Below are 11,901 nucleotides of genomic sequence, written 5' to 3'. Positions count from 1 at the left end.
TTAGTGTGTGTGTGCATATAAATGTGTGTGTATTAGTGTGTGTGTGTGTGCGCATGTGTGTGTGTGCATATAAATGTGTGTGTATTAGTGTGTGTGTGCATATAAATGTGTGTGTATTAGTGTGTGTGTGCATATAAATGTGTGTGTATTAGTGTGTGTGTGCATATAAATGTGTGTGTATTAGTGTGTGTGCATATAAATGTGTGTGTATTAGTGTGTGTGTGCATATAAATGTGTGTGTATTAGTGTGTGTGTGCATATAAATGTGTGTGTATTAGTGTGTGTGTGCATATAAATGTGTGTGTATTAGTGTGTGTGTGCATATAAATGTGTGTGTATTAGTGTGTGTTTGCTTGGAATGTAGAATGCAAAGAAAATTCAAACAATATTCAAGTTTTAAAGGGACATGACACCCCAAATTTTTCTTTTGTGATTCAGATAGAGCATACACCTTTAGACATCTTTCAAATTTACTTCTATTATATTAATTTTCTTGGCATCTATTGTTAAAAATCCTACCTCAGTAGGCAGCCATTCTGGGAGTTAGCTGCTAATTAGTGGCTGCACATACATGCCTCTTGTCATTGGTTTACCAATGTGATCAGCTAGCTCCCAGTAGTGCATTGCTGCTCCTTCAATAAATGATACCAAGAGAATAAAAAAATTATAATAGAAATACATTGCAAAGTCCTTAAGAAATGTTTGAACCATGAATAGGTTCATTTTGACTTTGCTGTCCCTTTAAGCAATAACTTAAAGTCACAGTGTAGTAGAATATTGTCTCCCCTTTAATGTGTTCACAATTATCCATTTTACCTTCTGGAGTGTATTAAATTGTTTACAAACATCTCCTTTACCTTTATTTTCTCATTTAAAAATGCTGATTTTGCCCACTGTACCCCTGCCTATACTGAACATTTCTGTCTTAAAGGGACAGTAAACACCTTGTAATTTAAAGACATTTCTGTTGTGTTGCTATAAAATAACATATCAACCAAGAAAACGTTTTTAAAAAAATGAACATCCTTTTTAATGCAATTTTTTTTTAACAATAGTAAAACTATTTGGAAGAGCGACAGGTTAGTCACTGTCATAAAGCTAGCATAAAGTGCATAGTTAGCAACTGTTATCAGTTAAAGCCAATTAAGGACAGTTATTTAGCAGAGTAAGCCTTGATAAGTCAGCGGGCTGCAGTTTAAGTTCTGTGCATAAAAAGGGGCAAAATAAATAAAGAGGTTTACATAAAAAGAGGGAAAATAAATAATGAAAATATACTGCAAAGTTGTTTTAATATGTAAAAGTAAACATTTTTTTTATACAAATCTCAAGGTGTTTACGATCCCTTTAATTTCAGGTTACAAAAAAACATGTAAACAAGAACTTTTTAGATAAAATAATGGTTCCAGTGAGGGGGTTGTGACAGAGGGGTACTAAAATGTTCCTTTTTTTTTCTCTCTAAAAATTGGCCTCTGAATAAACAGTTCTAAATAAGATAAGTAGGACTTTGTGTATATAGTGAGATAAGATAATGAGGCATTCTCTCCCTGCAAGATCAGCCCATTGTATAAGGTTGCGGTTTCAATTAGCAGAAGCAGGTATTTCATATACAAATATAAACCTAAAGGAACAATTTCCCATACTACTCTTATCTTTTGTGATTCAGACAGAGCATACCATTTTAAAAATGCTGATGCTATCTAGTGCTCTTGCAAGTGGATAACATTCTTGCAAAACTGCTGCCATATAGTGCTCCAGAAATGGGCTGGCCCCTAAGCATACATCCCTGCTTTTCAACAAAAGATACCAAGAGAATGAAGAAACATTGATAATTGAATTAAATTAGAAAGTTGTTTAAAATCGCATGTTTGATCTAAATCACAAAAGAAAATTTTTGGTTTTCATGTACCTTTAAGGGGAAGATAATTTTACTGTATAACGTCCCTTTAATTTGTCTATAAAAATTATAGAACATGGGGGGGGGGCAAAAACTGAAGTGCCATATTGTTCACTTTCATATAAGGAGCTTTAGAACCAAATTCTATTTATTACATTTTTACCGATGTGTGCAGTGAGCCATAGGGAATTACTTCCTAGAGTCCAGCAGCTGTTCACACACACAGCAAATACTTCTATTTCTAACATATAGTTATTATTACTCTAAAAACACGTTGGTGGTTTAGATTTTATTTTTGGTCACAAAAGTATATATATATATATATATATATATATATATATATATATATATATACACACACATATGTATATATATATATATTATAATATATAGCCAAATGTAATGTTATTGGGGTGGCAAATGTTTAACCCATTGAGTGCTAATGATGAATCAGAGCCGTCATTAGCACTCAACTCCTTTTTTTGCAATCTGGGGGCCCCCACCCGCTCCTACCCTGGCGATCGGGCCTGCATAGTGACAGGCATAGCCGGGGCTTCCCGTTACGTGTGGTGGCGGCACGCGCAATAACGTGATGACGTCACTGCGCAACTTTATTTAAAATTGTCAATACAAAGTATAGGGAAAGGGGGCATGCTGCTTATAAACCTGTATCTCAGGGATCTAAGCAGCTACAGACCACCAAGACCCACCATTGGAAAGGTAATTGCCTAACCTTTAATGGTATAAGTATTGAGGATCTGGGGGGAAAAATAAAAAAGTAAAAAAAAAAATAGTAAAAAACAGAAAAATATTAAATTCAACTTAGCACTCAAAGGGAGGGACAGTAAAGTTAAAATTAAACTTTCATGATTCAGATCGAGCATGCAATTTTAAACAACTTTCCAATATACTTCTGTTATCAAATTTGCTTAGTTCTCTTGGTATCTTTTATTGAAGAGTAAAACTAGGTAGGCTCATAAGAGCTCAGGAGTGTGCACGTGTCTTTAGTACTCTATGGCAGTAGTGTTTTGCAATATTGTATAACAAAGCTACAAATTATGTACAAATTGCATGCTCTATCCAAATCATAAAAGTTTAATGTTGACTTTACTGTCCCTTTAAGTATACTTGATAGTAATAACAAACGTCTGCATTAGGGATGTACATTCGTTTTGTTACAAATGCACATTCGTAACGAAAATCAGATATTCATTTTTGTCAATGAAAATGAATATCTGAATAAATGCACCTGGAAAATTTAAAGAAAAAAAAATATGCTGACGAAATTCGTCCGTATTCATTGATTTTCTTGAAATAACTTTTTAGGGGTACAATGATCACCCTAACTTTAGTGTAGGTCCTGGGACCCAAGCACACTAAGTCTCCCGTTAGTGCGGCCAGGGCTCTGTCAAGAAGAGGATCGGGTTAGCGTGCTCTCCAGAGCGCGATATGGTAAGTATTGTATCTACAGGATAAATTTGCACCTTTAGTTTTGAAATATTTACATTCAGTTTAAATTTTCTTGGCTGCACTTGTCTGCATTCATTACCTTTTCAACAAATGCTGAATGCCTGCTTAAAGGGACCGAACCACCTTGTATTTGTCTTGCAATAAATTAAAATAGTAGGTCAGTGTGAATTTTTTGAATATATGAACACCTTGTTTGCTGTAATTGTTTTTCAATGGACAAACTCCATCTACCACTTCCCTATTGTGAAGGAGCCAATTCAGACTGGATGCTGGAGAAGACACGCTTGCCATTGTCATTTTGCTTGTTGTGAAATCCCCATTGTTTTGCAGCACCTTATTTTATCATCTCTGCTGAGGCCAATAATGTACAGCGTACACTTCTAATTATCAGAAGTAGAAAACCCACATATTTTAAAGTTAAATTACAGGATAATGGAGCAAAATAAATAATGAAAGTATATTGCAAAGCTGTTTTGCTATACTGTACATAATCAGACATTTTTGAAGATAATCTTATTGCATTCAATGTTCCTTTAACATAAAATACAGTGTCTTAAAATATACAATAACTGCATCTCTTAATTTAAACAGACCTAAAAAATACAAGTAAAAAAAAATAAATTTGAGCAGAATAAACAGTGTCAATCAAATGGTAAATGTTACCTCTAAACATATGTTACAGGTGTACTTTATTACAAATAAGTACATTATAAAAAGTCTGTACTTTTTAACAAAATGTATCTCTTTTGTTAAAAGTGTCCATTTAACCTAGACTAATCCAGCTAACCAGAGAAAAATAAAAACTATACTGAATCAAAACCAGTGGCTTAAAGGGTCATTAAACAGATTTTTAACATGTAGATAATTTATATTAGAAATTATACATTTCTCAATATGCTAACAACATTTTTAGAATAGTGATATTTCAAAGCTTTCTAGGAATATATCTCTTAGTCTTGAGACTTACTAAAATCTGTAAGACATGTTGCAGGGTCAAGCATTAGCATATGTAAGTATAAAGAATACACTCCATACTCTTGATAGAGAATGAGAATTTTGTTTCTCAATGTTAACAGGAAAAGCAAGCAAACACATTGCTCCCTTTTCATTATCAGTAATTTAATTTTATAGGGGATTTCATTTTGAGTTTGACATCGATTTAATGTACTGACTTTCAAATAATAACGCCTAGATTTAGAGTTTTGCGGCCAAAGGGGTGCGTTAGCAAAGCATGTTTTTTCCCCCCCGCAGATCTTCAGGGGGGTAGTGTTAGGTTTATTTAAGGGGGGTTTGGGTTAGAGTAGGGGTATGTGGGTGGTGGGTTGAAATGTTGGGGGGTGGTATTTTGTTTTTTTTACAGGCAAAAGAGCTGATTTCTTTGGGGCATGACCCGCAAAAAGCCCTTTTAATGGCTGGTAAGGTAATAGAGCTGTTAACTATTTTAATTTAGATTAGGGTAGGGAATTTTTTTTATTTTGGGGGGCTTTGTTATTTTATTAGGGGGCTTAGAGTAGGTGTAATTAGCTTAAAATCCTTGTAATCTTTTTTTATTTTTTGTAATTTAGTGGGGTTTTTTTGTAATTTAGTTTAGTTTATTTAAATTGTAGGTACTTGTTAATTGATTTAATTAATTTATTGATAGTGTAGTGTAGTGTTAGGTTTAATTGTAATTTAGGTTAGGATTTATTTTACAGGTAATTTGGTAATTATTTTAACTAGGTAGCTATTAAATAGTAAATAACTATTTAATAGCTATTGTACCTAGTTAAAATAAATACAAAGTTGTATAGTTGCATAGTTTTAAATAGGAAGACTTTAGTTAATAATATTTAATTTATTTCGTTAGATTAAAATTATATTTAATTTAGGGGGTTGTTAGGGTTAGACTTAGCTTTAATACATTTATTAGAGTAGCGGCGAGGTCCGGTCGGCAGATTAGGGGTTAATACTTGAAGTTAGGTGTCGGCGATGTTAGTGAGGGCAGATTAGGGGTTAATAATATTTATTATAGGGTTTTTGAGGTGGGAGTGAGGCGGTTTAGGGGTTAATACATTTATTAGAGTAGCGGCGAGGTTCGGTCGGCAGATTAGGGGTTAATAAGTGTAGGTAGGTAGCGGCGACGTTGGGGGCAGCAGATTAGGGGTACACAGGGATAATGTAGGTGGCGACGGTGTGCGGTCGGCAGATTAGGGGTTAAAAATTTTATTATAGTGGCGGCGATGTGGGGTGACCTCGGTTTAAGGGTACACAGGTGTTAGTGTACTTTAGAGCACAGTAGTTAAGAGCTTTATAAACCGGCGTTAGCCCAGAAAGCTCTTAACTACTGACTTTTTTCTGCGGCTGGAGTCTTGTCGGTAGAGGGTCTACCGCTCACTTCAGCCAAGACTCTTAATACCAGCGTTAGGAAGATCCCATTGAAAAGATAGGCTATGCAATTGGCGTAAGGGGATCTGCGGTATGGAAAAGTTGCGGCTTGGAAGTGAGCGTTAGACCCTTTCCTGGCTGACTCTAAATACCAGCGGGCGGTAAAAAGCAGCGTTAGGAGCCCTTAACCCTGCTTTTGACGGCTAACGCAGAACTCTAAATCTAGGCGTAAATGTGTTAGGGTTTGTTAGATTTAATTTTGTAACATCCTATTGATTACATTTTACATGGAACATATATTTACTTATTACATGATGTAGCCCTTGATAATATGTCACATATTCATATTATATACAACCAATAAATTCTAGTTTTGCATGTGTACCTACCTTTTGGCAGACTTATGACAAAATCATACAGCATCTCTCCATCAGCAGGACGTGCCCATTCCTTGCTTGAATAAGTCCATTTTGTGGTTAAAAAAAAATAATAACATGGCCCTACACACCGCTGATGATTTATGTCTTGATATAAATAAAATGTTAAAGCCATGGATAAATGTATATAAAAACATTATTAACTAAAAAAATATATAAATTTAATTTGAGGTAGATTGAAGGGAATGGATTCATAGTTTGTTTTGTTTTTTAAGTTTATTTTAAACAGAACTTTCATCCAGCTTCTCCACCAGCTGAGTATGTTTCCTTTTTTCTAGAATCTTGCTGAGTTCCTCTGTAAATGAGTTGTATAATGGTGAGGAAGACTCCTCATTCTGTCTCAAAAGCATGTAACTGTTGCCATTCATTTTCCTTAACATGTTCGGGAGAGTTCCAATTCCATTGGTGAACTCAGACGGCAGTGGAGGAGGTGGGGGTGGAGGGGGCGGAGCACCTCTGCTAGGAGATGCTGTTGGTGCCTCACCAGGAATGATCTGTAGACATCCATCGGAGTAGCTGTTGTTCATGTTGTCCTCTGACTTTTCCTTGAAATTGCATGAAACTGTTTGCAACTCAACATTGTTACTCTGAGAGTTGCTCATAGCATATGTACCCTTCCGTTTGTGTTGGCACGACACATATAGTAAAACTATAGTGAGAACGATACACAGACCACCAAGAAAAGTAATGATGGATATGTAGACGACCTCCATCTTACGTGAGGTGAGGCTTGCTGCTGTTGGCAACTGGACCACTGGAGTAGATTCAGAATATGGTTTTTCTTTTGGGTGCTTCATCAGAATATTTAATGTATATACAGAAATTACAGACTGCAATCCTTGCTCTTCAGAAAAGCATTTGTATTCCCCAATGTGCTCCATTTGAGCGTCTGAAATCAGAAGGCCATCGATTCCTACTCTGAAGTGACCATCATTTTCTTCCACTTGGTCTGTGTCGTTTACTATCCACTGAACCCTGGCCAGATTAGACTTCAGGTCACATTGCAGAAGAACATCATCCCCTGTTAAAACAGTCCTTAACTTCTTGACAGAGTCAGCTATAATAAAAGAACAGATGTTTGTTAAGGCGGCGACTACATTTCTACTACTAAATAAAAAGATATAAACAATGTAGTAATAGAGATGATACAGAAGTCTGATCAATAGGAGGTTCAGGATTGATAACCGTATATATGTGCCGGCTCAATGAAGCCCGAAGAATGTGTTACGATTTCACTTGTCTTCTATCTCTGCTAAACACTACAAGGCCTAATATTGATCTGTCAGACTGAATTAGAAAATCCCAGATGATAAAAACTATGTTGCAGCACAGTAAAGTGATTTAAATGAAGGTGAATAATCACAGAAAAAGGCCACAATCTATATATGTTATAGGCATTCAAGCAAAAAGAAAATACATTCAGTTAGTAACATCAAATACCTGCTAATTATATGAGAAAATAGTGTGTCCATCAACAAAAGACACAAACACACACACACACACATATATATATATATAACAAGCACATCGTAATAAAAGCAGCAATGTACAAATAGATTAATAGATCTACAAATCACTAACATCGTGACTTTCTATAGAATGTATAGTCTATGGGCTAGATTACAAGTGGAGGGCTAAATATCGCTAGCGTGCAAGTGATATTAGCGCTCCACTTTGTGATACCAGCCCATGATAATGTGCGCTGGTATTACAAGTAAATCGCAATCCAATATGTATATAAGCATATACATATTTATTTACATTACGGTCTATGAGAACACACAGTTCCCATAGACTGCAATGTAAAAGCTCTTTTCAGTGCTGTTGTTTTCTAACACCCAATCCCCCCAACTTTAAAGCCCCAAAACTGCCTAGGGTCTTTTTTATTTATTTATGTTTTATTATATATATATATATATATATATATATATATATATATATATATATATATATATATATATATATATTCTTTTAATAAAAAAAATCTATAATGCCCTCTATTTTGAGGGCATTTGGGGCACTTTTAGAAAATTAACCAGAGATCGGATCTCTGTTTAATTTTCTGAGCGCTAATTGTTACCACAAGCTCGCTTGTAATGGCTGGTTAATTATCTTGCGCCTGCAAACAGGCAAATTTTCCTGTTTGTGGGAGCACAATAATTTAACGCTCCACTTGTAATCTAGCCCTGTATGTTAAAAGAAATCAAAAAATAATTAATGATGCTAAAAAAAGACATCTGTACATTAATCAGTGGTTAATGTTCTTTATTAGCCGTTGTGGGAGTAAACACAGGAGATTGGCATTCCTTTGCCACTGCCCACTACCCATTTAAGGTTAGTGCATCACTTCTATCTCACTTAGCATTTAAAACAAAAATTTACACATGCAAAATAATAAGAAATATATTAAACATACTGTTTATAATAAGGGGGCAATTTCTTGTTCCTTAAAAAATGAAAGTATATTGCAAAGTTGTTTTACTATATATAATTAAACATTTTTGAAGATAATCTTATTCTATTCTATGTTCCTTTAACATAAAATACAGTGGGGCCGAATCATTAGTCTGGCGGACATCGCTGAATGCCGACAGCATACGCAGTCTGAATTTAACATTGCACAAGCAGTTCTGGTGAACTGCTTGTGCAATGCCGTCCCCTGCAGATTCCCGGCCGCTAGCAGGGGGTGTAAATCAGCCCAATCGTATAGGATTGATGGATTGATGTCCGCAGCCTCAGAGGGGGCAAACCAGTTATGAAGCAGCGGTCTTAAGACTGCTGCTCCTTAACTGGTTTGCCCCCTCTGAGGCTGCGGACATCAATCCATCAATCCTATACGATTTAAACAGACAAGTAAAAAAATGTAAATATGGAGCAGAATAAACATTTTCAATCAAATGGTAATGCTACATCTAAACATATGTTACTTGTTCCTAAAAATTATTTTCTAAACCAGTGTGTATTTAACGCCTGCAAAGGGGTTAAACTGAAAAAGTCCGCTCTTGAGCAGCAATGCACTATGGAGACTTGGCTGAACAGATCTGGTGAGCCAATGACAAGAGGCATATGTGTATAGCCACCAATCATCAGCTAGCTCTCAGTAGGGGATTACTGCTTCTAAACCTACTTAAGTATGGTTTTTAACTAAGGATACCAAGAGAATTAAGTAAATTTGGTAATAGAATTACATTGAAATGTATCCTTAAATCGCACGAGGTCGGCTATATATATCTCCAAATAAGTGCCATAATAATGTAGTAACTTGACCTTGCATTTGTGATGCTCATTACAAATTTGGATAGTGTTCAGTCTTCCTGAGACAGGAAGTGTTAGGTATCAGATCCCCTAGGGTAAAAGTGCTTGTAGCAGCATCTGCTATAAGAGCAGCAGTGCCGTCTTTTTATACGATTGCGCTGGCAAAGATTCAGACTGTTTCTGAGCCACACAGGGCAGATAACAGAGGAACTTGCTACCCACTCATTAAGCTAAATGATTATCCACACAAGATTCTTTACTTCTGTTAAAGTTAAGCTAAAACCTTATTCTCCCTCGTGTTTTCTAGTATGATCATTAGAAAAATATAAGAGCAGTTTTCTGCAAGCGTGCAACACTGGTGTAATAAAATAAATAGAGCATTTACCCTCATCTGTGTAGTTGAAACATCCTCCATTACCATTCTGCATATCCTGCGTCATCTGTGCCCTGCAAGAAGCCAAAGAAAACAATTCACATTGTAAAACTGATGACAATTACAGAGCTGCGGTATATGGAAAGAGTTAGAAAGGACAAAGTTTAAAGTGGCAGTGTTTACTAAAATCAATAAGCTGCAAAGAAAAGCTAATGCAGAATATACCAAAATGTTAAAGGGGCAGTCAACACCAAAAACAGAATTTATGTTTACCTGATAAATTACTTTCTCCAACGGTGTGTCCGGTCCACGGCGTCATCCTTACTTGTGGGATATTCTCTTCCCCAACAGGAAATGGCAAAGAGCCCAGCAAAGCTGGTCACATGATCCCTCCTAGGCTCCGCCTACCCCAGTCATTCGACCGACGTTAAGGAGGAATATTTGCATAGGAGAAACCATATGATACCGTGGTGACTGTAGTTAAAGAAAATAAATTATCAGACCTGATTAAAAAAACCAGGGCGGGCCGTGGACCGGACACACCGTTGGAGAAAGTAATTTATCAGGTAAACATAAATTCTGTTTTCTCCAACATAGGTGTGTCCGGTCCACGGCGTCATCCTTACTTGTGGGAACCAATACCAAAGCTTTAGGACACGGATGAAGGGAGGGAGCAAATCAGGTCACCTAAATGGAAGGCACCACGGCTTGCAAAGCCTTTCTCCCAAAAATAGCCTCAGAAGAAGCAAAAGTATCAAACTTGTAAAATTTGGTAAAAGTGTGCAGTGAAGACCAAGTCGCTGCCCTACATATCTGATCAACAGAAGCCTCGTTCTTGAAGGCCCATGTGGAAGCCACAGCCCTAGTGGAATGAGCTGTGATTCTTTCGGCAGGCTGCCTTCCGGCAGTCTCGTAAGCCAATCTGATGATGCTTTTAATCCAAAAAGAGAGAGAGGTAGAAGTTGCTTTTTGACCTCTCCTTTTACCGGAATAAACAACAAACAAGGAAGATGTTTGTCTAAAATCCTTTGTAGCATCTAAATAGAATTTTAGAGCGCGAACAACATCCAAGTTGTGCAACAAACGTTCCTTCTTCGAAACTGGTTTCGGACACAGAGAAGGTACGATAATCTCCTGGTTAATGTTTTTGTTAGAAACAACTTTTGGAAGAAAACCAGGTTTAGTACGTAAAACCACCTTATCTGCATGGAACACCAGATAAGGAGGAGAACACTGCAGAGCAGATAGTTCCGAAACTCTTCTAGCAGAAGAAATTGCAACCAAAAACAAAACTTTCCAAGATAATAACTTAATATCAACGGAATGTAAGGGTTCAAACGGAACCCCCTGAAGAACTGAAAGAACTAAGTTGAGACTCCAAGGAGGAGTCAAAGGTTTGTAAACAGGCTTGATTCTAACCAGAGCCTGAACAAAGGCTTGAACATCTGGCACAGCTGCCAGCTTTTTGTGAAGTAACACAGACAAGGCAAAAATCTGTCCCTTCAGGGAACTTGCAGATAATCCTTTTTCCAATCCTTCCTGAAGGAAGGATAGAATCTTAGGAATCTTAACCTTGTCCCAAGGGAATCCTTTAGATTCACACCAACAGATATATTTTTTCCAAATTTTGTGGTAAATCTTTCTAGTTACAGGCTTTCTGGCCTGAACAAGAGTATCGATAACAGAATCTGAGAACCCTCGCTTCGATAAGATCAAGCGTTCAATCTCCAAGCAGTCAGCTGGAGTGAAACCAGATTCGGATGTTCGAACGGACCCTGAACAAGAAGGTCTCGTCTCAAAGGTAGCTTCCAAGGTGGAGCCGATGACATATTCACCAGATCTGCATACCAAGTCCTGCGTGGCCACGCAGGAGCTATCAAGATCACCGACGCCCTCTCCTGATTGATCCTGGCTACCAGCCTGGGGATGAGAGGAAACGGCGGGAACACATAAGCTAGTTTGAAGGTCCAAGGTGCTACTAGTGCATCCACTAGAGCCGCCTTGGGATCCCTGGATCTGGACCCGTAGCAAGGAACTTTGAAGTTCTGACGAGAGGCCATCAGATCCATGTCTGGAATGCCCCACAGCTGAGTGACTTGGGCAAAGAT

The 11,901-nt window shown here is 37.0% G+C and overlaps 1 protein-coding gene across 1 annotated transcript in view; it reads right to left on the bottom strand.

Annotated features, from left to right (window-relative positions):
• Positions 1 to 11,901, bottom strand: part of SEMA4G (semaphorin 4G) — a 531,345-nt gene that overhangs the window by 30,960 nt on the left and 488,484 nt on the right. Inside the window, exons 14-15 of the mRNA XM_053692470.1 lie at positions 9,806 to 9,867; positions 6,118 to 7,222 (exon numbers count right to left, since the gene is read on the bottom strand). Of these exons, the coding sequence (XP_053548445.1) occupies positions 6,387 to 7,222; positions 9,806 to 9,867 (898 nt within the window). The 3' untranslated portion in view covers positions 6,118 to 6,386. The remainder of the gene's footprint in view (positions 1 to 6,117; positions 7,223 to 9,805; positions 9,868 to 11,901) is intronic.

The sequence above is a fragment of the Bombina bombina genome, chromosome 9, assembly GCF_027579735.1.
Source record: "Bombina bombina isolate aBomBom1 chromosome 9, aBomBom1.pri, whole genome shotgun sequence".
Taxonomy (NCBI): Eukaryota; Metazoa; Chordata; class Amphibia; order Anura; family Bombinatoridae; genus Bombina; species Bombina bombina.
Note: the sequence above shows the minus strand (reverse complement) of the source record. Positions and strands in the feature narration are given on the sequence as shown.